The 27,438-nt window shown below is 43.8% G+C and overlaps 1 protein-coding gene across 11 annotated transcripts in view; it reads left to right on the top strand.

The window, feature by feature from the left end:
• The window catches only part of RREB1 (ras responsive element binding protein 1), a 121,799-nt gene extending 94,922 nt beyond the window's left edge, over positions 1-26,877 (top strand). For 10 of the 11 annotated variants that reach the window (XM_090136971.1, XM_031589324.2, XM_090136967.1 and 7 more), the window contains 4 exons: positions 1,592-1,781; positions 2,723-5,462; positions 20,056-20,802; positions 24,232-26,877. In XM_090136971.1, the coding sequence (XP_089993097.1) occupies positions 1,592-1,781; positions 2,723-5,462; positions 20,056-20,802; positions 24,232-24,752 (4,198 nt within the window). In that variant the 3' untranslated portion in view covers positions 24,753-26,877. The remainder of the gene's footprint in view (positions 1-1,591; positions 1,782-2,722; positions 5,463-20,055; positions 20,803-24,231) is intronic. The other variant, XM_090136974.1, reaches the window with a different exon arrangement.
• The last annotated feature ends 561 nt before the right edge of the window (positions 26,878-27,438 follow it).

Genomic DNA, 27,438 nt, shown 5'->3' with positions numbered 1-27,438 from the left:
TAAGTAAACACTCGCTTTGTAAATGGCTGCAGTTCTCTATTTAATGGAATGCCAGCACTATGCTGGCAATAATTATAAAGGTAGGATGCAACTGAATTGACAGGGGAGATAAAACAGATTAAACCTCCAGTGCATAATATTTATGCCTCAGCCTTCTGGGTACCATGATAACACAGGCAGTGGTACATATACTTCACACTTGTTTCTTTCACCACTCAGAGACTGTGAGTCCAATTGTTCTGTGAGTGACTTGGTTATCTCTTCATTTTCAGGGAATAAAAAAGGTCTGTGGAAGTTTATGTAGTGATAATAAGAACAACAATGGGAGTTTGTTAGTGACAGGACAGGGAGGGGGTTGTTCCAGGATTTTGTCAGAAGTCATTTCTAATTGCAGGATGTTTTTTTAATGAGTAGGCACATGTCCTTTTCCTCAATGGGAGGGCAAAGACAGCATGGGGAGATGTGAAGAACTCCAAGTGCAAATAATGCTCTCAACAACCGTCTGCTTCGCATTCCCTGCTAGTGGCTTCTGAAAAACTTGTTTTGGTTACAAGCTGGAGCTGTAACCATAGGGAACCATTTTGAGTGAAACTGTTGTCATTTGTTGGATTCAGAGTGGATATGATCTGCCATGGTGCAGAGCTCAAACAGCAGACACTTAAAAGGCGATAACATTGTTGACATGTTGGCCAAGTGTTGCTGTGTACTCCTTACCACCTGTAGTTTAGCTGCATTGCCAGCACCTTTGATTGTCTTAAAGCTAGTCTGCTGTACAGAAATGTATGATTGCCTGAATTTGGGAATAGAACTGAAATAAAACAAATCATAGCCTCAAGTTGTGGATCAGAAGAGTTGTTGTTTCTGCATTTTTCAGAAGGCACGCTGGCTGTTAAGGAGGTATATGAGTATCAGAAGTGTTGAGCCTGTTTCAGGTCTTCCTCCTGACCTTTTCCCCTCCAAGGAGCAGTCTTTTTTCTTTTAAAGAAAGTATATTTCTCATAACAGCTTAGAGAAGAATCAGTGGAAGTTTATGGAACAGCAGTGGAATATAAACATTTGGAGAAAAATTCATACACAGGTGTTTGAGTGGTGGGCAGTAGCATGTCTTAAGCTGTAGTTAAAAAGGTGTTATCTATACATTTGCAGCTGTGTGCTATGTAGGTCTGGTTTAACCTTTCCTTGTTGCTGATGTTTTTTATTATTTTTTTTAAAGTCATTGTCTTAATAGCACTTTTTAGTAAGGAATCAGGAAAATTGTATGGAACCACTGAAGTACTTGGACAATGGGAAGGTTGTCAGAAATCTGCAGTCTCAGCTTCTACTACCTATCTGCCCCTGTGTGACACTCATTTGCTATATTCTTTGAACTTCTGGTGAACTTAACCACCAGAAACTGGTAGAAAGTGGCTGTGATTGAAATGGCCTTTCTGTGATGATAGATTTTTGACATGCCATGACTTTGTTCTTCATTTAGCAGATTCTTCATATCATGGGGTGAGGGGAAGGAAACTGGCCTAAAGTGAGAAGAATGCTAGTCCTTACGCTTGCAGCATACAATAAGTCATTTCTATTTTATTCTTTTCCTTTCCAGGTGTGACATCTGTTGTATTACCTTTCGTACTCATCGGGGCTTACTGCGCCATAATGCAGTTATCCATAAGCAGCTTCCCAGAGATCCCACTGGAAAGCCTTTCATTCAGAACAACCCTTCAATTCCAGCAGGCTTCCACGACTTGGGATTCACAGACTTCTCCTGTAGGAAGTTCCCCCGCATTTCTCAGGTACACTTTGTTCTTAGGAGCTTAAGATACCCTCTGATACAGCGTGTATCTTCTGAATGTATTGAAAGATTTGATCTGCCAGAGACTAGGCATAGAATATTTTGTGGAGCCCAGATTACTACTGTCTGCATAGGATTCAGACACTTCCTTTTCCTATTTTTCCTTCTTCTTTCCCTAGCCCTTTCCAGTTTTGTTTTTTTTTTTTTCTTTTTCCAAAGAACACTTGGACTTTTTTAGTTTCATGTGTGAAGATCTATAAAATTATTTTAAACAAAAATGTTGATAGTGTTAGATCCATGCACCTCCCTCCCAGCCTTCCTCAAACAATTCCACATCTAATGCTACCTGGGTAGCATTTAAATATTTAAATACAGTATTTGGATTCACAGTTGTTTTCAGATATAAAATCTATTTGTGAGCGTAATATTTTTCTTGGAAGAATAAATGTAATCAGACTCCCTAATCAAAAGTCTGACTGATTTTGCCTCTGCATTTTATTACTTCGATTTTGAGGGATGATATTTTTTTTTTCTTTTTCTTTTTTTCTGATGTTCACCCTTCTTAGATGCTTTTTTTTTTCCTTGTAGTTTCTTTGTAGTAAAAGAGCCGAAGGAGGTAGTCTTACTGCCCATCTTACTGAAGTTAGCTGGGTAGTCCTGTGAGGCTCCTGTCCTGTCAGTGAACAGAGAGAGGTTTCTGGAAGGGCAGATTAGAGTGGAAAAAAGTATTTTAGAGCTTGAATAACCCTCTGAAGAAATTTGCCTGTATAGAAGAGAACTTCTGGAGAGTCAGCCCCTAATCTAGATACACCACTTAGGTGGCTGAAGGGCCTCTCTAAACTCCAGAAGAAGAGAGAGTGAAGGTGGTTTAGTTGTGCAGTAATATGTGATTGCTTTGGTGGTTGGAGGTGTTTATTCTGAATGTTTTTGCATGTCTTGCAGGTCTGGTGTGAAACAAATTTGCGAAGGTGCATCAGTGAATTCCATCGGTTTATTTGTGAGACGTGTAACAAGGCATTCCCCATGCTTTCAGCGCTCAAACTGCACACAGAAACTCACGTGATGGATCAGGGAAGAGACAAGCACAAGCTACAGTCCACATCCCTACCCAGTGAGAACCCAGACCAGAAAGCCTTCATGGCATCCTTGGGCCTACAGTACACCAAAGACATCAAACCTGTCAAGCAGGAGGACGATACACAAGACGAGGTCCAAGAAATGCGGCTCAGAGCACTGAAGAGTAACCTACCTCAGGAACCTGGCAGCACTGGCCTGCTCAGCCTCTCTCCTCTGGAAGCTGCCACTATGGGAGGGTCATTTTCAGTCCTCCCACCTACAAAGGAGAACATAAAGCTCCTCTCGCTGCAGCCTTTCCAGAAGGGTTTTATCATCCAGCCTGACAGCAGTATTGTGGTAAAACCCATCTCCAATGAATCTGCAATTGAGTTGGCAGACATTCAGCAGATCTTGAAGATGGCTTCTTCCGCTCCTCCTCAAATCAGTCTTCCTCCACTTTCTAAGGCACCTTCTGTCCCTGTGCAGTCCATTTTCAAGCATATGCCACCACTGAAGCCAAAGCCTTTGGTAACGCCCCGAACAGTTGTCGCAACTTCTACACCTCCTCCTCTTATCAGTGCCCAGCAAGCCTCCCCCGGCTGCATCAGCCCAAGCCTCCCACCACCTCCTCTGAGGCTGATCAAGAACTCGGTGGAGACCTCCTCCAACTCTCACCTCTCCCAGCCAGGAGCCAAATCAAGTCCTTCCTCGCAGTTGCTTCTCCAACCCAAAGTAGAGCCTTTAACTCAGCACGAGATGAAGACACAACTGGAGCAGGACAGCATTATTGAAGCTCTCCTGCCTCTGAATATGGAAGCAAAGATCAAGCAAGAGGTGACAGAAGGGGACCTCAAAGCCATCATTGCAGGGGCAGCAAACAAGAAAGCCCCAACAATGAGGAAAGTCTTGTACCCCTGCCGTTTCTGTGACCAGGTGTTTGCCTTCTCTGGTGTCCTGAGAGCTCATATCCGTTCTCACTTGGGTATTTCCCCATACCAGTGCAACATCTGTGACTACATTGCAGCTGACAAGGCGGCGCTGATCCGGCACCTGCGGACACACAGCGGGGAGAGGCCTTACATTTGCAAAATCTGCCACTACCCATTCACAGTTAAAGCCAATTGCGAGAGGCACCTGCGAAAGAAGCACCTCAAAGTGACCAGGAAGGATATAGAGAAGAACATTGAGTATGTCACCAGCAATGCCGCAGAGATGGTGGATGCCTTCTGTTCCCCAGACACCGTGTGCAAGTTGTGTGGTGAGGATCTGAAGCATTATCGGGCCCTCCGCATCCACATGAGGACGCACAGTGGCTGCCAGAAGAAGAAGCCATTTGAGTGCAAGGAGTGTGGCACAGCCTTTTCAGCCAAGAGGAACTGCATTCACCATATCCTGAAGCAGCATTTGCATGTGCAGGAAAGGGAGATTGAGAATTACATCCTGGTGGTGGACTGCAGTGCTCAGGAGAGCCACGCAGATGTTCCTTTATTGGAGGACAGCACTTACATGGACTGCAAGCCCATCACACCTTTCCTAGAACCACAGAATGGCTTCTTGCTTGGGACACCATCTCACGTTCCCATCAAACTTGAACCTACGGGCAACTTCCCGATGGATTTTGATGAGCCATTGGATTTCTCTCAGAAGAGCAAAAACCTGAGTGCTGTGCAAGTAAAGCAGGAGAACCTGTTTGTCTCTTCTCCCCTGTCCTTCTATGACTGTTCCATGGAGCCCATTGATCTGTCCATCCCCAAAGTCCTGAAGAGAGATAATGATATCCCAGGTGAGGCCAGGAATCAAGAGCTGGCTTCTTCTGTGATCATTGATAATGCCTATAACTGTCAGCAGTGTCCTCTGGGCTTTGGTGCCAATGGGAACTCAGAGAAAAACAGGGCTGTCGGACATCCCCAGCCACTGAAGGGTTCGTTGCATTTGACTGTCCCAATCATTTCCCCAGCTCTCCTTGGCAATTCTGCCTTGCTGAGACCCTTGAGGCCTAAACCACCACCGCAACCTCTCTTGCCAAAGCCTCCAGTAACTAAAGAGCTGCCACCGCTGGCTTCCATTGCACAGATCATTTCATCTGTGTCTTCTGCTCCTGCTTTGCTGAAAACAGAGACTGCAGATGCCAGTCCCAAAGCAGCGAGCAGCTCCACTGGGTGTGACAAATCAGGGAATGCCAAAGCAAAAATGACAATCGTGACCGCCATTCAGAGAGACTCCAGCCTTCCCAGTGACCTGACTCAGGCCTGTGATCCCGAGCCGTCTCCCATTGCTGACACTGGGTTGACTAAGAAAAGGGGTAGAAAGAAAGGAACAAAAAACAAACCTAAACTGAGCAGTGGTGTGGATCTGGAGTCAAGTGGGGAGTTTGCCAGCATAGAGAAGATGCTGGCTACCACAGACACTAATAAATTTAGCCCATTTCTACAGTCCACTGACAATTTCAAGGAAGAAAGCGGCCAAAATGGAACAAGTGAGGATGAGAAGGAAACTGCTGAAGATAAGCTGCTGAGAGGGAAGAGGAACACTTACTCAGACTGCCCGCAAAAAATCTCCTGTCCTTACTGTCCTCGAGCCTTTTCGTGGGCAAGTTCTCTACAGCGGCACATGCTCACTCACACAGGTAAGAGTGCCTTGTCCTTCAAGTGGATTGTAGTACCTGAGTATTTTCCTCGCTGAAGGCACCTGAAGCCAAAGTCTCCCCATGCCGGAATCTTCCTTTCTCATCTTCCCTCTGATGTCCAAATCTTTTTTTTTTTCTGTAAAGCCTCAGCTGTTGCATTGTGGTGGTGTTAAATTTTTTAGTAATGGAGTAATCTCTGTGGCTTTGAGTATCAAGAGGGCAAATTAAGCTGCTAAAACCCATTTGATTTCAGTGGCATAACTTAGCATACATGGAAAAAGAATTTGGTTTCAGGTTTTCTATTATTTTTGCCTCATCTTGACAGCGAACGTGTGTTTAATATTTCGTTCTGCCTTACACGATTTGTTTGGATGCTTCCAGGGACTGTTTGTCAACTTCAGTAATGATAAAAATATGCCATAACAATGAGAGCAAATAAGTGTAAAACTGTGTCAGTGAAAGAAAATAATGTAGCATTTAGCTTTTTTTTTTCTTGTGATGCCTTTTGTTTGACAGAAAGAAGGAGGATGTGAGAAATAGCATTCTGAGCATCATGTAGTAGTAGTTTTCCTCTAGGAAATGTTTCTTCTTAGTGTTAGACAACTAAAGGTGGGCTCATACCCTGAGGCATGCAGTTATGTATGGAACCTTTAATATCGTGCCACTCTGCAAGTAACCTCAAACCTGGGGTAAACCAAAGGAGGAACTGAAAGGTGAGATTTACTCTAAGTTTGAGGTTCTTTTTCATTCTTCATTGTGAAGGAAGGACTTCATTGAATGCTGTATCAATCTGAATCTTCTTTTTCCACTCACACTATAATAATTAGTAGGTTCTTACCCTGCTTGGAGTTGGAAAGGAAGAAACTCTACTTCCTTTGCTCACTTTTAAGTTAGTGATAGTTGTTAATATCATTCTCATCATTATGCAGTCTCAACTCCTGATATAAAGAGTAAAAGTCAGGAAGATTTCTGGGAATTGAGTACAGCCTCATAAGAGATAAGAGATTTACTTATTTTTTTTTAAAGAATGAAGGGTTCATGAAGCACAAGATCCATTTCGATACTAAAGGGGAACCCCAAAGATGTAAAGAGTTAGCTAAGAGGTTTAAAGGGAATCTGAGTTGCAGAGCAGTCCCTCTTACAGTTTGCTTTGGGTGACATGAGGACATAACTTGAAGGTATCCGTGCAACAGTGAGGCTATTGTTTTCTGGTGTGCACAGCCCGAATTCTGTCATCTTATTAAGCATACAATTTGCTTTCAGCGGTGAAGGAGAGCTCTTTATTCGTATCAATTGTTTTCTAGCACCCTGCCTTCCAAAAATAATATATAGTTACTGAGGAACTTTTCATGAGACAGAAAACAATAAAGAGAGGCTTTGCCCAGTCTGAGGGGGTTGACCTGCTTATTGATGGCGGGCTTCCAAGGTAGCAATACTGCTGTAAACCCTTAATGAAGACAGGAAAATGCACTTCTGGTAAAACCTGTCTCCCCTGTCATTGCTGGGCTTGGGAGGGGATGCCATCCTTTAGAAGGCCTGCACTGTTGTCCCTATGGGGAAAACAAACCACTGCAGCAGGAACTAGGTTGTGTCCTCAGTGCAGGTCCAGGACTTTGGTGATGCCACAGTAGTGGCACTGATGAGATTCAGTCTGTTGTACTCTGGCATTGCTCATACTGAGAGCTCTTTCTAATCACGATCAAAGCAATATTGAGGGAGACTTGGTGCTGGAGAATCATGCTTCATCAGATTTGGGCCTTAGATCATCTCCTTTCAGGTGACACTGGTTCTCTGTTTCTCAGCTGAGAGTCCACAGCAGCTCCCCTCTGACAGCAATGTATGTACAGCTTACAGGAGAGGAAAGAGAAAGGTAAGATGAGGAAGTTTAGACCAGGAAGGTGTTTCCAAAGAAAGTGTTAAGGTGCACTGGGGTGTGCTAGGATGCTCTGGGATGGAATGGGCCCTGTGTTATTGGCTCTCAGGTGCTGGTGGCACAGGCAGAATTTGGCAGCTGTGTGGTGTAGCAGTTTGCTGGGTTTGTGTCCTGCACAGGTTTCTGATGGAGACATCTTCAGTGTTGTAGTGCAACACACTTCCGTCCCCATCTGTCACACAGGCAGTGACTTGTTACTTAGCCTTGCTTTTTAAAAGGAGGCAAGGAAAGATTTTGGTCTCTGATCTTACTGTATAGAGAAAAAGGGAATTTTTTGTCTGAACTTGGTGGCTGCTCTGTGACTCGGAGGGAGAAAAGGCCAAGATAAGCCCATGTGAACGAGAGGGGTGTTCTGCTCCCAAACTGTCTGTGTTGGGAATCTGGTCTGTAGTGAATCGGGGAATTGCTTGAACTGGAAAGGACTTCCAAGATCATTTAGTTCCAGCTCCCATGACATGGGCAGGGTTGCCAGGCACTAAATCAGATGCTAGATTAGGCTTCCCAGGGAAGGTTTCATAGAATCATGGCAGTGAAGCTGACCATGCTCCTAGATCACTGTAGTACATTGCTATCGGAAGAGTAGTGCAGTAGTGCACTTGAGCAAAGTGGTGCAACTAGCTTTTTTCCATCCACTTGTAGTATGGAGATAGCTCACAGGAAAATGTGTCTGACTGAGGAAAAGGTACTTCATTTTGAGCATTTAAATGGTGTAGATACTACCAGTTTCAAACCTCTATCCATTTACAGTCATGAAAAGATTTTTGCAAGCATGTCTTTCATGTTTGATAGAATTTCAACATGAAGAACTTCTTCCAGTAGTGTCAAGATTATTTTTGTTTTTTTGTGAAAGGGCACAAATGCACGTGCTATGAGTAACCCATATCCTTCACACAGCCAAAAGCCTCTGATAAAAGCCTTCGTGCTGCTCAGTCTTGCCTCAACACTGCTGTGTGTTTTTTACTTCAGAAGCATTTCCCTGGGAAGTATACATCTTCTTCATTGTTTTTTATTGTAATGCAAAGCTCACAAGTGGGGCTCTGGGAATTTGGCACAGCTTGCTTTTAAACAGTGTTTAGCACTGTACCTGTGTTTTGTTTGAACATGCTTGAACGCTTGCTTTTCATACTTTCTTTCTCTTGATGTTGTCTTATTTAATTTTCTCTTCTGTGTTCAACTCAGTTTACCTTTCTTTCTTGCTCTTCTCTCCAGCTCTTGACTTTTTTCATTCTCAGAGCAGCAAAGAAGATGTGCCCTGCAGATGATGCAGTTAATTTTTCTCCCTTTATGGTGCATGAGTCAAGCGGGGCTCTATACAAAATGAAAATAATGGTCTGTGGCCATTAGTACAGATAACCTAGATGTGTTTGCAGAGAATCACTTGAGGGTGCTCTCAGAGAGATACTACCAGATCATATTTGGCCCAGCATTACTGTTTGTAAAAGGTGAGATGCAGTGGCAGTGGTGGTTCTTTTTTGGTTTTGTTTTTTCTGTACGTGTGATTTGCTTTTGTTTTTGGTTAGTTGTTTTGTGTGTGTGTGTGTGCGTGGTTTTTTTATTTTATTTTTTGCTTGTCCAGCATTCAGAATATCATGGAAATTAAATAAGCAGGAAGATATCTATAAAATTAATTAGTTATTAGAATACAGTTATGCCTAACCTGTGAACCTGGGTGTTTCTTACTGATAGGTGGATACAAGTTGTAAAAAAGAGTTGGAAGGGGTTTTATTCCTTGCTTGTATGACTTGACTCGATGGAACTGTAGACATCTTTACTTTGCAGAGCTGGTCCTCACCATGGCAGTAATGTGCTTCAACTGCTACAACAATGGCAGGAGATACATGAATTAAGCAGTGCTCTTTAGATGTACTATGCTTGCTTAGATGACCTTTTATTTCAAAAGAGAGTCTGTTCAAATGACTGGCTTCCATGAGATGTCCAGCCTCAGTTAGTCTTGCTGTGCTGCTGAGTTTTGCAGTCAGTTTTGAGTCAATCTGAGCTGCAGATGTATTTTAATCCAAGCCATGATCATTCATATGGAAATAAATAAAGAAATAAATAAAATTGTGTTGAAACTATAACTGCTTAGGTGACCCTCCAGTGAGTAAGCATGTTTTATCTGAAGAGCAGATGCCTTTGAGGGACAATATGGGAAGCAAGGAATACTGCTTGTTTGAATTACATAAGTTATATAAAAATTACATTACAAAGTGGTGTTTGTGTAAAACAGTTCAGTTTCTTTGGGGAATAAGACTGTAATTTGGGGTGGGGAAATTGGAGTTTGCGCAGTAAGCGGGATTTTTGGTTGAATTTTGAGACCTCCAAATAGGATGTTTGTGTGGAAAGAAGATCTTATCTGTTGTACATACTGGTCTGTATGACAAATATTTGGTTGATAGAAAAGCTTTAAAATCTGAAGATATGAGAAAATTGTGACCTGAGATGCAGGTTGAGTTTCAAGCAATTAATCCCCAGCTAATCCTGTCATTGCATGCTTGAAAAGAAATGTGAAAAGAATTAGGCTATCGTGAAGCAAAAAGATTGCTGCTGAACTTTGAAGTTCTGTTTTGTATTTGCATTGTGAAAGAAACCAAATAAAAGTGCAGAAAGTGGTATTTGTAGCCATAAATTTCTGGTTGATTTAGCAAGCATTTGAAAAGAAAAAGTAACTTGAAAGCCTACAAAAATCAATGCCTTGATGCTTCTAAAATGTTGCATTGACACAGCGAAGAGAAAGAAATAACTGAAGTGAAATGTACCTGCAAGATGTGGGAAGTCCCTCGTTCAGGTTGAGGTGTTAATTAGAACCGAACCAACTTGTGGCAGATGAAAGTGAGGGAAGTACCCACAGCGTCGTATCAAAGAAAGGCTGTGAGTCTGGGGGTTGTGTGTGTGTGTGTTCAGGGGGTTTGGATGCGAGGGGGAAGGTGTGACAGGAGCTGGTCTCCTTTGGCTTGTAACCATCCTCACAATCTCCTCCTCCATCACAGAGACATCTTGTGGGGCCACTTTCCTCATTCCAGCGCATGAGCCTGGCTTTTCTTCCTGCTCTTCTTGTACGTGGCCTCTTCCCTTCTCTTAGTTGTTAAAATGAATTACAGAGATGAAAAATTTTCTCCTGCAGGGAATTAATTGGGCCTTACATAGAACTTTATACAACTGAAGTCAATGGGATCAAGTGCCCAGTGGCTTTGATGGAAGTTTTATCAAATTCAAATACAGACATCTCAAGATAACATCTTGTTGAGGAGCTTGCAATGAGGATGTTGTAGTAAGTCACCTTTGGCTAGGGAGATTAGGGTTCTTTTCCACTGAAACAGATTTGGTTCTGACAGGCTGGTCTCAGAGATTACTGACAAGGTGACTTGAGAATGAAAGGGAGGGTGAAAGTGTTAAAGAAGGAAAAAACAAAACAGCCAGCCATACCAAATCTAATAGAATTTGTATGGATTCTGCCATCTGATTCCTGGGGAGAAATAGATTTATCCCCCAGACTAAGAAAAGGGATGCTGGATCTCACAGCAGCACAGCACTTTTCAAATGGAATAGAAAGATCAAGTTGTTGGGCTGAGCACTGCAGAAAAGCAAAGCATAAAGGTGAAAGAAACAGAATCATAGAATATCCCAAGTTGGAAGGGACCCAATAGGATCATGAAGTCCAATTCCTGATGCCCTGCTGTGTGGTTCATGCAGCTAAACACTCTGTTTCCAATGGTATCGGTAGGATCTGCTGCTTAGGGTGAGCTTGTGGGCCTGGCCACTTCCTGCAGTCTGTTCCTCTTACACTCTGCCAGCATCCTGCACTGCTGCATTAGGGCTGCATGTTAGAGGTCATGTCGCTGCCTGCTCCCTTTAGAACATGATCATGGACCAGCTGTCTCTCAGTCTCTTCAGTTGCTTTCTGAACCTGCTGTTGCTGTCTGCCTCCAACCTCACGTGGCGTCAAGCTCCAGAAGTTCACTACCTGCTGTGTAAAGAAATATTTTTTAAATCCGTTTTAAGCTGATCCCCTGCTAGTTTCAGAGAGCCTCCCTTCATTCCAGCATTGCAGGATTTGGTGAATTGCAGTTCTGTGTTTGCTCTCTCTGCTTGCAGACCTCAATCATAATCACCCCCTCTCCTGCAAAAATGAGGGCCCTCAGCCTTTCTGGTGTCATCCCATTTCTTGGATTCACTTTCTGTCTTCTGCAGCCCAGCTATGTCCTTCCTGCAGTGCTGAGGCCAGAACTGCACGCACAACCTGTAATGAGGGCACACCAGGCCTGTGCACAGCAGCAAAGAGATGCCCTTTGTTTTTCTCTCAATGCCCTTGCTTGCAGTACGCAGCGTTTCTTGGCTTTATATTGGCTGCTGATGCAGGGCAAGGCAGTGGTCCTGGAGAGCTGTATGCAGCTGTATGCAGCGGCTCCTCTTTCATGAATGCCTGTACTACTTACAGCATCTTGAAGGTTTGCTTTAGGTGATTTTTTTCCAGAGGTTTTTTTTTTCCTTAAATTTGTCTGCGTTGATGTTCACCTATCATCTTGCACGCTCAGTTTTGAGCTTTTCAGGAAAGGAAATTGATTGTCAGATCACACGAGGCTTTGCTGTAGGCAGGTGAGTGGCATTTAGCAAAAAATGGCGAACTGCATCAAAATGTGGCTGAGTGCAGTAGTTCAGTGTTTGCTGACCAAATGGGATAGATGCAGGAAGGAAGCTCAGTGGATTGGTACATTTCCCTTGCTGAGAAGCTCTTGTACAAAAGAGATACCTCCAGGAGAGAAAAGGCAGATTTTTGTCACTGATTAGGTGACATGGAAGAGCTGTTGAAACAGCAAATCTAAAAGCAGCAAGACCTTTGTTTGGAAATGTCTGCTGTCTTCACAGCCTCTCATCCTTTCTTCCCTTGTAGTCGGCAGGTTGTGTTGCAGTGATTCAGATGCAGTCACACAGGTCTCAGTACTAGTCTGGCAGTAAAATCTGCCATGCTAGAGACATGTTGCAACGTGATTTGCTCTCGCCTGCCACGAAGGACGAAGATGTCTCGTTACCACGCTAACAGCTCGTAACTCTGCTGGGCTGGAGCACGTTACCCAGGGTGTCACGTGAGCTGGTTCAGCCTTTGCAGGCAACAGATGGTTGCAGCATGAGAAGGAAAGACTCATGTTATAACATGATCCCCTAGCAGAACAAAAGTCTTCAGAAAGGGCTCTGAAAGTGCTCACCTCTGTGATCTTTGCAGCAAGATGAAGTAAAAATGCCCTAATGGGATCTGCTGGAAACTAGTCAGAGGGATGATAAGGCAGCTCAGCTGATTGATGAGGTGAGGAGGAAAGGGTTTCTAAAGCCAAGTGTGAGCATGACACATAGGATGTGCAGGACACCGAAGGTAAATGTTGTTCTTAACTCTTGTGCAGCCAGTGCTGGGCTGGTCAGAGTGGTTCAACCTGCCCCTGGCAGACAGAGCCCTGGGCCACGGTTGGATAACACAAAGCACGTCTCAGCCATACTGGCTCGACCTGTTCCCAGCTGTTCATCCCCACGTCTGTAACTGACCTAGCTGTCCAAAAAAATGAAAAGGGCAAGGGGAGGGACCAGCAGTCCTGAGATCAGTTCTCAGATCCAGCTCATGGTGTGACCTTGAAAGAGCGTGTTGATGCAGCAGGGTGATGGAGCTGGCAGCATCTCCTGGGAGAACTGGATGGATGCTGCTGAAATTGGCCTTACCATCAAACGCTTTTTTCTTCAGACAGCAGCTTCAGAAAGCTCCTGTGCTGGTAGCATTACCATGAGCACTTCATTGCATGGCTTAGTGTTCTTAACAAGCTTTGCCAGCTGGTGTTTAATCACAGGCCAGAATCATTCAGCATCTTTGGACATGTGGTCTCACTCCATTGCGCAAGAAAAATGGATTTCAAAATCAGTGGAAGTAAATTATAATTTGAGTCTGTGGCTCAGTTGAAAAGGGGGGCATTTCTCACCTTGTGCTGGCTTTAAAAGGTGGGCAAGTGGCATGAGTGGGGCTTACAGGAGAAGCCTTTCAATAGCTGTATCTGCAAGTGGGTCATAGTCTGGATTGCTGCGCTGTGTGCTGAAAGGGAGATGCTTGGGTGGTGTTTGGTCAGCTCTAAATGAAGCAGAGAGGAAAGCTTTAAGATGAGGTGTAAGACAGGAAGCACAATTCAATAGAGTGTCACTGGGAACAGGTTTATAGAGGGTTTCTTTTGGTCTTGTTTTAAAACAAAACAAAAAACAGGATGGTGGTTTTGAATAGGAGTCGAAGACAGGGAATCTGTGTGAGTGATGGAGTTTGTGCGTGTCCTTCCTTCATGAAACAGAAGGGAGCAGGCTGACAACAGGGCCCAAAACATCAGGAGGGGCAGCCTGTGGGGCTCAGAGCGGGGCAGGCTGCTGCAGCTGCTCTGTGGAGCAACTCAATGAATCGTCCGCTTTCATCATTAAAGCAGCCCTGCCCTCGCTTCTGTAGGGCTTTCTGAAGGCTCCTTTCTTGCAACCAAATGGCACTGATGGAGGAGAGATGTCGGGATGGGAATGGGGTAATGGATTATCTGTTACACAGTATATAAAGATACTTTCCTAAGAAAAGGTCCTTTTCTTAGAGAGGCCCACTCCTGATGTGGGAGAGTCAAAAACAACTATTCTGTGTTAACTAGGCAAATATTTACGAAGTATGCTCAATGGTGAATTTTCTGATTAGTGTTTAAGCAGAATTCATCTTTGCTCTAGAAATCTGCCACTCTGTGATCCCTCCAGAAATCATGTGAGCCCTGGTTATAGTGGAGGACTTGTTGTTTTTCCAAACGGTCATAGCTGTCTGTACCTCTGAACTACATTTGTCGCTATTTCCTAGAGGACAAAGGGCTTGAAACTGCAGTTTCAGTGTCAGGCAAAGTTTAACAGCCACTCCAGAACCACAGCGTATGGCAAGGCAAGAGTTGCTTGGCAAAGGAGTGAGTGGCAAATGGAGAGGAAACGCTGAAGTTGGTCTGAATGGCAGAGCAGTTGTGTTGAAGATACTGAGGAGATGATGTATGACTCGAATGTATTGCCAGCTCTGCATAAAACCCTCTTCCTGATAGACAGGAGAATTCACTGTGAACTGAAAGTCTCTGGGCTTTTTCCCCCCAGTTCAGTGCAGATTTCCACTTGCTAGGTGCAGTCAGAACTAGTCCTGAGTGCTTTTGTTTGTGTTAGTGACTTGAACTGTTCACTTGAAGGTCTTGGAGGGGACCATAGGTTGTGTCAAAGGCAAACAGCATGGTGCTATGTATCTCTTCTCCAGAGTTTTAGTTATAGTTTTAACCATCTGCTTTTCCAGAATTGATCCTTTTCCCACAGGTGAACACAAATTCCCTACTCTTTTTTAAGAAGTCATCTGTCTTTTAATGTTTTTATTTCAAGAGTCTTGCATGGAAGCTGAAGCTTCCTCAACCATGGGCTGTTTAAGTATTTAACCTTGCGTGTGATGTAATGAGATGTAGTAAAGGTGGCAAAATCTGTGTTTACAATAAAAATGGACAAAGGTAGCCCCCTTGTTTTTGCAAGTTGACTCCACAGGTTGAAAAGTTGTTCTCCTGGTTGTGGATTTAAGTAGGAGCAGCGCTGTGTGACCAGTTCATAAAAAGTGCCAAACTTACTGGGCTGCTTCCACCTAGTGGTGGCTGTGTCTATTGTAAAATAAGGGAATAAATAAATAAATAAATAAAAATCTGAGGTTATTTCGGTTAATGTAGGGAAAACAGTAAGTCGTCAGCTTATCTGACTGGTAATGCCAATTGCTTGTCCAACATTTACTTCCAGTGCTCTGTCTGCTCCACTTTTGAGCATTATTTATGTGATGGGCTTTCTGACACTTCTGTGGGGATGTCAGGAATGTCTGGCAATAAACACTTGCTTTAAAGTCACAAAATTGTTTCCATTACAGCACCCTGTTTTATCTAATAACACCTCAGCATCTCCAGCTATACTCTTCCATCTTAGTTCCAGGGGAAAGACATACACAGGAAACAGAATCAAACCAGCAGCCTCCCCGCCTTGATCTGTATCTGCTCTTTTATCTGAAACTTTCCATGTTCAGTTCAGTGGACAATTGTGTTTGTGTATACAGGAAAGTAGTTTACTTCTCATTCTTGCCACCTATAAAAGATGAAGTGGACTGTTCTGACTGGGCTGAATGAAACCTTCAGCTTGAATTGTAAGCAAGCTTCATCAAAATGCTTTTCTTGCAACAGTTAGAAAGAAAAAAAGTGATCTTGGCTACAAGTATATAGTGGTTTCTTTCATGCAGGAGGAAAAGTTTTTGCATTCTCAGATGGAGACCTTGAGGTTTTGCTTATGAATATATCTCCTGAGAAGTTTGCTTCTTTCCCAGACGTTGAAGAGGTACCAGCTGAGCTGCAGCTTCTCCTTGCCTTCCTCTTCAGGGCCTCACCTCCCTGCTGATCCCCTCTCCTCCTTACATCTCCCAAGGTCTTTAGCTTTGTGTCAGAGCTGACTCCATCAAACCTTGTCAGCTTCATGTCCTCACCTCAGAGGAGCAACTCAAAATGTGCTTCTCTGGGACAGGGCCACATGCTTGGCTCCTAAAACTGAGATTTAGGAGCACCTAAACTGAGATGCAGGTGTTGAGAAAGTGGCAGTGGGCAGGGGCCTCGGTAAGGGCAATTCTGCTCTTGTCCTCTCCAAGTTTATCTGCGGGATAACAAGCAGACTGGAGAGCATTTTCAACATTAATAAGAGACAGAAACAGCAGACCTTTCCCTTGTACCATGCCTTCCTCACTACCTCAAATACATGCGGCTGCACAGCATGATAAACAAATGAAATCATGGAGCCACTGTTTCTGGAAACAGGAGTGACCCATTTGAGAGGAGCTCAGGCCATTTGGAGGAGTGTTTGCTCAGATCTGAAGATTTGGTTAGAATCCTTCCCTGTGTCATACAGCATTCTGTGTGGCCAGCAAGGTTTTTACAAAGAGACCTGTAAACAAGTTAAAAGCAGCAGTGTCGGCCTTGCAGGAGGAGCCCCACACCAGGCACCAGTGAGGCCATCCTCACGACAGTCCTCTTTCCCACACGCCTCCCCGCACTGCTCTTCCAGTTTGTCTGCAGCAGAGCAGGGCTGGTTCTCACCCATCCCCAGAGTCAGGTTTTGTGCAAAGCAGGTTGCTTTTTACCAGCTGTGAAACCGACCGCGCAGGTTGGGGGTAACCACAGAGTAGCTCGACTAGTCAGGAGCTGCCATTTTGTGATATGCATGTAGTGAGCTGTGAAGCTCTTCATCGACAGGAAAGGCAGCAGGTCTCGTTAGTGCAGGTGGGAAGGAACAGTGTTCACCCAAGCCCACACCTTAGGATATAGGCCAAGTCCATAACTGAATTTTGGAAGTGTTCATTCTATTGTGATGAGCTGGTTTTGGAAGAAAAAGTGTGTGTGTCCATGCTGCTGGTGTCTGAGGTCTTTTTTTCTTCCTGAATGCTGGTGGTTAAGGTTCATGTTTTTTTTTCTTAATGTCATCCTCACCCATTAGCCTGTGCTGGCAAGGCAACACCACCTACATCACCTGTCCCACAGGCCCAATCTCTCTTCCACATGAAAACGTAATTGTGAGCCAGCAAAACAAGGAGGGGACTACAGGTGGGAAAGGCACAGGGGAGAAAAAAGGAGACAGAGTTTGAGTACAATTAATTGAACAATTTCCTCTTAAAAGAAAAAAAAAAATACTACATTGTGTAGATGCTTAAAGCACAGCAAGGAAAAGTTAGGGGGGAAGGTGATGCACAGCGTGCAACATGTTGAAATTAAAAGTTGACAAGGCTTTTGTGTTTGGGTTTTTTAAAACAAAATATTCAGTTTCTGGCCTTCTCTGGTTCTTACTCCCCTCCTGGAATGCTTCTGGTTTGTATTCCCCTCCTGAACACTGCTCCCAATAGTTCCTGTCTGAAGAGTCATCTTGCTCTGCGTCTGCTGCCTTGTGTTTGGGCAGCAAGGAGTTACAGAGTGTGGCTCCTGGTGTGACAGAAGTGAAGCTCCCTCCATCCTGGACTCTTTGTGCTTATACTTCTCTCCATCTTGAGATATTTTCCTGCTCTCTTCCCCAGTAAAGCTCTTCTTCTCATTCTGCTTTCAGTTTTCCTTTGGCCTTACACACAGTTTCCTCACAAGAGTGTTTCCTGGCCTCACCCATGCAGCTCATCTTGTTGAGGTGAGCACCAGTGTTGGGGTGCAGCAGCCACGCAGGTGCTTCCCATGAACATTGTTTGAAGATCTCTGTATTTCAATCCACTTTGCCAATTTTGTCTTTTAATCCATCGTTCACAAATACCTGCTGATGATGCAGCAACCAGGGGCTGCTGAGAAGGAAAATCCTCTGTGGTTTCCCTTCCCTTTGCCCTTGGAGCAGTGATTGTGGGGTCACTTCATTTCCATGCACCCCAAATCCACAATTCACCCCAAATCTATGCTGAGGTGAAAAAGACATTGCTTGCCGTGTGATGTGTGAATGTTAGCACCAGTATGGTTGAAGTAAGAGTGGGTAGCCATGGTCAAGGACAAGAACCCTTTCAGCAGCAGCATGGAGTCATGTCTCTCATCATTAATCCTTCCTTTCATCCAAACTCTTGGGCTAAGCTGAAGCATTTCCAGTGAGACACAGATGGGCTGTTCCAGTCCCCAGAATGCCATGTGTGGAAGAAGGCAGCAGGCCAGAAACCCACAGCAGTGCTTCCTCTGTTTTGTTTTGTTTTGTTTTTTAAAACATTTCCCCTGTATGGACGTGGCCTGGGTTTGAGTTCTGGTTTCACTGCCTTGCCTGCAACATCAGCCACGAGACCCTGCTGCCTGCACATTACTGAGAATGCTGTGTGTGCCCCCTGCTTCTCATCCACGCCTGTCTCTCATTTCTCCAAGTTGTAAAGCAGTGCTGCTCCTTAATTATTACGCTTTGAGATTTCAGCTGTGTTTCTATAAATGCCTCCTGATGTTTGTAATAACTTCATTTAAATTTTTTACCTAAGTTTATCCAGGCAAGAAGCAGTGAGTCAAAACATAGAATTCAAATGCAAATGTGTAGGGCGCTTGTAGGTGACCTTATTTTTCCAGATGCCCTCAAGTTCTCCAGCATTATACACCGATTAGGGCATAGTTGCATGTTTTAATGGGTAGATAATTAGATGAGCAATGAACTTTATTGAAAGCTTTTGTGCAAACCAGATCTGTTTTGATTAAAACATGAGATTTTTTTTTTTGATAATTCACTCTTTTCCTCCAGTCCACCCCACTCAGACTTCCCCAGAAAAGGAAGTGTATCAAGGATTATGCTGTATTGATAGTTCACAATCTGGAAATGCTGCTTAGCCTTGACATCTGCTTAATGGCCATAGATTATCACTTGCAGTTGGGGATGATCTTGGAGGTCTTTTCCAACCTTGATGATTCTGTGGTGATTCTAAGAAAATTAGGTCAGTGCAAGTTATATTGCAGAGCTACATTTGAACTTCAGTTTGCCTGAGAACTACCTTCATACTTTCTGTGATTACTCCTTGCTTACCAAAAAAATCCTATAATAAGAAATCTGGGCAATGCAGAGACATGCACATGTTGTACTGTGTCAAATGGAGGACTTAAACTGCTCATCTGGAGTTTCTAAACCCCTGCAGATACCAAGCAGCTATTTGGTTTGCAGATAAATGCTGCAGTGACTGTTGTGTGGTCTTGTTGCCTCAGCTTCATACTGTCAACAAGAAGGAGATGGGGAAGGACTTAACACAAGGAAAGTTTGAGCTTTTCAGTCCTGCTTATTTCCACTTTCGATACTTACAGTATTTGTATGGAGCTTGGAAGAGGTACAGCCTCTGCCTCTTATTTTGCCTTACTCATTTTGTGTTGCTTGAACGTGTTGTGTCTTTAGCAGTGGTAATGGTGCAGACTGATAGGGGAACAGAGAATGTCATTAAGTTGGACATCTTAGGCATGTTTTGCCTTTTTGTTGGAGGGTTGGTGAAACAGCAAAGGATGCTTACTACTACTGCTTCTTTGCTTAATGTTTTGTTTCCAGGTGAAATCCAGGTGATGTCAAAGACCCACGTGTAGACAAACTTCAGCATCTTTTGCTTATCTGATACATAGCTAGTTTTTTACCTGTCCTGGGATAACCTATGACATTTAATTGTACCAGTTGGTTGCATGAGGCCTTTATATTCCCTTTGGAAAGCATTTCCCACTGCTTACAATTTTATCAGAGTAACGTGAGGACATATGTCACTTCAGTCTATATCCATATTCTGTACACCTTTTTACAGATAATACATCCACGTGTCTCTGATGCAGTATATTTGTAGCAGTAGTGACCAAAGCTTTTCTTTGGTGTTGCAGCATTTTATATTCTCTGATAAAAACGATTGCATCACACTTCAAGAAATTGCTAAGGGTGTGAGTTTATTTTAGAAAATAAAGCATTTTTTAACAGATTTTTAATCATTGTTCTGACTGGTTCTGTGATGTTTTGATCTCTTTTCAGCTGTAAGTTACTGAGTGATAGATAGGATAAGGCAGATGTTCGGACACTTGATCGGCAGCACTGCTTGTGGGTCTGTGAATCCTCACCATGGTAGCTGTGCATTAGTGGAGAGTGTCCCACTGAAAGCTTCTCTCTGTTTGCTTGCAGATAGTCAGGCTGTTGCAGAAGCACCTGCTACAGGGGGTGAAGTCTTGGACCTGACATCCTGTGAGAAGGAGCAGCCAGAGGAAGTCAGCGAGCTACCAGGGAGTGAGTGCAGCCCCAAGGAGGAGCCAAAGGCTGACTCCCCGCCAGCAGAAGAGGATGCCGAAGAAAAAGCAGATGAATATGAAGAGGGCCCTGAGGAAGATTCTGTAAGTAACAAAAGTCTTGACCTCAATTTTGCCAGCAAATTAATGGACTTCAAGCTGGCAGAGAGTGACCAGAGTGCAGGCAGCAATTCTCAGACTGAAAGGAAACATGCCTGTGATGTTTGTGGCAAAACCTTCAAGTTTGCTGGCACTCTTAGCCGTCACAAAAAGGCCCACATTCGTGAGGACAGAAAAGATGAAAGGAGCAGTGAGGATGAAAGCAAAAGCATCCAGGATGATGCAGGAGCTCCCTTGATGCAGGACTGCGGTCTTGAGCAGGAAGAGTCTCCGATGGACTTGAAGGTAGTGGAGTCTCCTCTGGACTGTGAGGCGACAGGAAAGGAGAATGAAGAGAGCGAAAGCATCTCTGAGGGGGAAGGCACAGAGAGAAAGTCCACTGAGAAGAGCAGTGATGACAAAATACCAAAGACTGATGAGGCTAAGAGTACTGCAAAAGCAGACAAAAGAAAGAAAGTCTGTACTGTGTGCAACAAGCGTTTCTGGTCTCTGCAAGATTTGACACGACATATGCGGTCTCACACAGGTAAGAGGAGAATTCAGGGCAGAGCAGATAATGAGCAGATCTGTCACCACAGTGATGCATCTTCTCTGTAGGTGCACAATTACTGCTAGTGCATGAAGTTGGAGACTCTGCTTTTAGTCCCAAAGGTAGCTGTGAGTTGTCATCTCTTCCCCAGTCTGCCATTTAAAGCACCTATTAAAGGAGCAGGAGTAGTTACACCACCACCTTATCTTCAGCTCCCAAATGTTTTTCCCCCATGTTTGCTTACAGTGTTTGAAGGTTAGGACAAGTATGCAGATCTCCACACAGTCCAGCTTCTCACTCCCTTCCCATCATGTGTACATGGCCATACCACTTCCCAGTATTTTGATAAGCAGTGGATAAACATGGCAGTATGTAAGGCTTCATTTCTCAGTGAAAGTTTAGAGAGAGTGTGTGGTTTTGTCTGATTATCTGGGCCCGTACTGATAGTATGCTGGTGATACACGTGACCTTCTGCTTGAGAGAAAGGCACAGCTACAATTTGCATTCTTCTCTTCCTTTGGCAGAGAATGTGTAATACAGGTAGTAAAATCTTTGTCTGATTACTCAGTAATTAAAGTACTAGGGATTGCTTTATGCAGTAAATTTCAGCAGTGCATTGAGAAGGAAGTGAAGTCGTGAGCTAGCTCAAAAGTGAATTAGTCGTGCATCCTCATTAATGATGTATTTTACCTCTCAGAGGGCTGTTCTGATGAGGGAAAATGGAGCAGTTTGACATTTCATGTATTTTGAAATGTTTTCTGCTGAAGTCAGTATCTTTGTGATTAACTTTGGTTACAAAATATTTGTGCTGTAATTGAAGAGGATGTTTAATAAACTGCACTAAAGACTGGTGCCTTAGCAAAACTTTTTACCTTTGGAATTGACTTCTCAAATGCAAAGATGACCTGTTTTCATCCAGTATTGAGGTTTCAAAGCTTGAGTGAAACAAGGGATGGATCTCACTCTTGTGGCTATTTTCATACTAATTCAGAAGATTCAGGAAGGTTATAATATCTAAAATGCTGAACGTTAGACCTAAATGATACACTGTTGTGTGCCTGTGAATCCCATACTATGTGTTTTAAATGCCTGCTGAGATGCACAGACCATATCAATACATCTTTTTTTTTTTTTTTTGCTGTTTATTTCTCTTTCTTATTTGACTCTGAAGGATGTCAGTGTCATAGAGAAACATAGAATAGGTTAGAATAGAATAGAAACCTGAGTCAGTTCTTCAAATGTAATAAATTTAAACACCACCACTGTTTAGATAATGTGTTTTCAAATGCAGATTTTGCCTCAGTGCTGTGGTTGACTCAATACTGGTTGACCGTCCTCCTTCCTCTCTTCCTCCCATCCACTCAGATACGTGGCAGAGTGCTGTCTTTGTGTAATATTGCCTATACTTCGGTTTTAACCATGCTTGATTCAAGACGAATATAGAAAGTTTTTGGAATACTTTTTGGAATATTTTTTCTCAGAAGAGGAACTTCTCTAAGTGTGTAAGGAACCCCTGGCACACTGTGTGCCTGCTGAATGGCAGTCAGGCTGAAACATTTCCTTCACCCTGGCATGTAGTTTTGGGGGGCTCTGGGGTCCCAGTCACAGAGTGAGCTGCAGAGCTGCACTGTTTGGGGCTGGGCAAAGGCAGCTGACCAGAAAAACTCCTGGCTGGAGCTCCAGGACTGGAGCCCTGTCCTCTGTCAACAGCAAGGAGAGACTTCGCTCAGGAGTGTCATGCTTCCCACATCCCCCTTCCAGACAGCAGGACTGGCTTACTCCACACTGGTGGTGTCCTGATGGAATTGCTGAGAACCACTGAGAAGTCTTTAGCAACAGCAACCAGAAACACGGGATGAAGCTGTCAGGGTGGGACCTTTGGCTCTTCAGGGCTGGCAGGGCAGTGGTGGCATGTAGCAGGTACACTGGGGCACTGTACTTGGCCAGGATCTGGGGGCAGTTTTGTCAGGAGAAGCGTGGCTTTGTTTTTCAAGGAGCTTATACTAAGGAAACTATTGAAACATTTCAGATGCAAAAAGTGGTTCTGAGAGCAGATTACAGCATAAGATCTGATCTGCAGTTGCTCTGAGGCTTTGGGCTGCAAAGTGAGTGGAAAAATTTTGTCTGGAGAGTAGCATTTCTTGCACAGGTGTGAAGAGGTTTAAGAGCTTTCAAGTGTTTCAAAAACAGGAGTAGAGTTCCAGCAGCTGAAGAACATCAACAGATTTTTAACAGCATCCCAAGGCAGATGCTCTCTATAACTCCCTAAAAGGAGGCTATAGCGAGGTAGGGGTTGGCCTCTTCTCTCAGGTAATAGTGGTAGGATCAGAGGCAAGGCCTGAAGTTGTACCAGGGAAGGTTCAGGTTGGATATTGAGAAAAATTTCTTCTCAGAAAGAGTGGTGAGGCAGTGGCACAGGCTGCCCAGGGGGATGGTGGAATCACCATCCCTGGAGGTATTCAGGAAATGTGTGGATGTGGCACTGAGGGACGTGGTGGTTGGTGGGCATTTACAACCTTTATGATTTTATGGTTCTGTGTTTTTCATTTGTTTATGTTTCAGTAAACATTGACCACTGCTGACAGACACTTCTAGTGTCCTGTGAATGCCTAATAAGTCTGGCTCCTTTAGTTGCTCTTTACATTTTGAAACAGCAGTGCTGTCCTTCTGCTTCACAAAAAGAGTAGTAGTTGTTCTGTCAAAAGCAGTTCATGACAGCTTCTCTTTGATTTAGGTAAATAACTCATCTGCCAGTATCTAAGAGAAGGAAATATTCTCTTATGTGCTGTTCAGTTTGCTTCAGTTTTTAAGCCCTGCTGACCACAGCTCTCTAGACAGTGTCCTCCTATCTCAAATCCACTCTCTCTGCATGTGGCGAGGCCTGTAACTCGGATGGGATGCTAACAAGCACCTAGGGCTCGTGGTCTTCCTCCCTCCCTAGTGCAGGGCCAAAGGAGAAGATATAGTGGGTATACCATGTGCTACCCCGTGGTTTTACTGTGTGACTGTGGAGATGATATGAGGAGGTGGGATGGAAAGCCCACCTTGATCCAAGAGGGTTGATGCCTCCAGCCAAGGGGAGGAAAGGGAAAATCAGATTCATTGGACTGTGTAGGTTCAATGGCCTGGCACATCAGAACCACAGGATTATAAAGCTCTACTGGACACCAGTGCACAGTGTACTCCAATCTTATCATGTTATAAAGGGACAGAACCCATCTGTATTTCTGAAATGACAGGGGCTCCAGGGCCTTTATACCTGCTTGCATATCATGGTAGTACAGAAGCAAAAAGACCGCATAGAAGGAACACCAAAGTTTGATGAAAATACTGAGCTTCCAGCGTGGAGCATTTTAAGCTGCTTGAAACAAGAGGGAGGTGTGTTCGTGACCTTATGGCTGACCTCCTGTTTTCATTCTCTTGCAGGCGAGAGACCGTACAAATGTCAAACCTGTGAACGGACCTTCACTCTGAAGCACAGCCTGGTTCGTCACCAGCGCATACACCAGAAAGTCAAAAATACTCGAAACCACGGGAAGGAGAGCGACAAGGAGGAGACCCAGTCGAGGTGTGGGGAAGACAGCGAAAATGAGTCTAGCCACAGTGGCACCAACCCCATCTCAGAAAACGAGTGTGACTCCGCGGGGGTTGTCGGCAGCCACCCATCCGGCACCAGAAGCCGAAAGGAGTCCCTGGTCGGTGTGGCCAAGGACGTGCCCTGTGAAGAGGAGAGGCCAAGCGGGCAAGGAGTCGGTGCCGGCCTCGTGGAGCCCGCCAAGAGCGCACAGAAGCAGCCTGCAAAAGACCAGGAGCCTCGGGGTAGCTCCGAGCTAGAGAGACCGTCGGGTTTCATTCAAGACTTGCTGGAGATGCACAACAAAAAGTCTCCCATGAATCACATTCTTGCCTCTGCAGACAGCACGCCTCAGCTCTTGGGGGTAGAATGACTTGCAAGGAGGCTGGGCCCATCCCAGCACACAAACTGAAGCCAGCAGAGCAAGGTTTCCAGGGTCTCGTTTCAGAAGAGTGACCTACAGCTGTGGGGAGAGTATGGCAGACTGGATGCAGTGCCATATGCCTTTCAGTATAATAATGCAAGAGACTACAGTATATACTGATTTGAGTGCCTTACTACTTTATTAGATCTTTTGGTATCATAGATTTTTTTTTTTTTTTTCAAAAATGATTTTTTTTAATATTTTAATGAATTATTTGGAGAGGACCTTTTTCATTTAAGCATTAATGTTACCTTTTGTATTGGTGTGTGTGAGCTTGGTCTTGTATATCTGATAGTCTCTGTGTTTGTTCTCTGAGCTGGAAACGGGGCAGTGGGGTGGGAGGCCCTTGGATACCACAGCCAATAACTGGAAGCAATTTATGTGAATTTCATATGGAACAGTCAGAGGAAACGCAGACGAGATGTCAGTTGTTGTTTTCTCAGTAGATGTTCTCGCATTTGCCACACGGTGGAGCATTAAGCCTGTTCCAGGCATTAGCAGCGTGGCAGCCGAAGGTGTTCAAAGTGGTTGGAGCCAAAAGCAGGAAGCGCAAAGAATTTCAACCTCATACTTGTTTCCACTTTTCAGCGTTAGAAATGGTGTTCTAGATACTAGGGTTTTTCTTCTGGCCGTCGTGGACTGAGTGTGTATACAGAGAAGAGTTACATAGCAACGTAACCTATGGAAATTATGCACCCGCTGTTATATATGTTTGATTTGCTTCAGTATATTATTATTATTATTTTATAATTATTTTATAAATTCATCAGTTTGCTTGTCTCTGCAGTCAGCAGAAACCAATGGGCAATATTTGCCCACGCAGACGTGTAACGCAGCTTGGATCCCCTCTTTACATGTTTTGACTTCAAGCTTTCACCAACTCCTCCTCCTATGTTGCAGCTCTTCTACTGTACTTTAATCAAAACCCTTCCTCTGACCGGAGAGTCAATCAGAGGCCAGCAGGTTGTCATCACAGCCGTGCAGGGAACGCCCCGCTGCTCGTGGTGCACGTGCCCGAGGACGGCCATCTCCGTGCCGTCACCCGGCGGCAGCACGCCTTCCTTCGGAGCCAAGTGACTCAGTCTTCCAGTCGAAAGCGAGCAAGAGAGAAATGCGAGCCTTACCGTCATCTTGCTACTTACTGTCATGTTCTGGAGCAAGAAAATACTACTGGTGATAAAACTACAGATATAAGACATGTTAAAAAAAATAAATTAATTAATTAAATTAAAAAGAAAAAGAAAAGAAAAAAAAAAATAAATAGAAATTCTTCCTGAGATTTTGGGGTTGATGCTTGAAGACTTGAGGTGTGCGTCTAAATTTCATATCAGTAATTTAACCCCTTTAATGCTGGGAGCTGGGATTTCTCCGGATGGCTCCTGTTGCCGGCAACAGGTGCCACTCCAGCAGCCAATGTTGAAGGGGTTAAAGGAAATGTCTCCTACTGTAGCTGCACGCTTCTAGGAGCGGGCGGCGTTTTTGTTGTTGTTGTTCTTGTTGTTGTTGTTTGTTAATTGTCCTTCAGTCATGACCTCTGGGACAGACAGAGCCATAATAGCGATGCCGGAGCCTCACTGTGCTATGCCACCACTCAGCCCCAACCCGCACTGTGATCTCCCCGCCCCGCAGATCCGCTTTTCCTGCTTTCATCAGACATGGAGGACGTGGGCCTCGGACCCATGCTATATTATATAATATATATCTATATATAGCTATATCTATATTAAAAATTCTCCGAAAGTTTCTGGAGACTGAAATGTAACTGTCTGGAATTCAAAGGAAGAGAAACTTTCTTGAGTAATATTCTTGCAGATAGAATAAGAAAAAAATGGTTGAGGTATATGTGATTTCTATTTTTTGCTTTGTTGTTGTTGTTTTTTTTTTTAAATAGGGATGTTTGAACCAGTTCAGAGACGAAGCTAACGCCAGAGAGTCAGTCAGAACCAATGATTCACTAAATTCACTACCCAGGTGCATTCTACTTAATGAAAACCAGTTCACGCATCCCTTAAATCGTTATTACTATTATAATTATAATAATTATTATTATTATTATTTGGGGTATTTTTTTGGTTCTCGTCGTTTGTTGTTTTTTTTTTTTTGGTTTTTTTTTTTTTTTTTTTGTTCATTCGTTTCGTTTTTTTTTTTTTTTTTAATTTGTTTTTTGTTGTTTTTGTTTTTGCAACTCTCCACACTAAACTGCGCAATACTGTGGGGGAGAAGCCATTACTAAACTATATGCTGCAGAACGATGTAGCACGTAATGAATTCCCAGCAGCCTGCCGGGACATCTGCTAGCAATAATCACTATTGAGTTAAAGCTTTATTTAGCCTTTATCTGTATCCTAGTAGAGTATAAGGTCTTGCCACATCTTATTGACATTTTTATTAGTTGAGTTTGACTGAGAACTGTTGCTGTTGTTGGGTTTTTTGTTTCCCCTCCTCCCCCAATATTAAACTGTGAAATTTATAATGTGTTTAAACTATGGGTGAATCTTAGGCTTTAGTTTGCATGTTCAGCTAATTTGTCTCTATACGATTTTTGTTTGGATCTTTTTATTTTTATTTTTTTTCCTCTCTCAGGGCTTTTACAAAAAACAAACAAACAAACAGAAAAGGATCTTCTGAAATTCTT

This window comes from Phasianus colchicus, chromosome 3, assembly GCF_987193195.1.
Source record: "Phasianus colchicus chromosome 3, bPhaCol1.hap1.1, whole genome shotgun sequence".
Taxonomy (NCBI): domain Eukaryota; kingdom Metazoa; phylum Chordata; class Aves; order Galliformes; family Phasianidae; genus Phasianus; species Phasianus colchicus.
The sequence above is the reverse complement of the archived record's forward strand: the minus strand, read 5'-3'. Positions and strand labels throughout refer to the sequence as shown.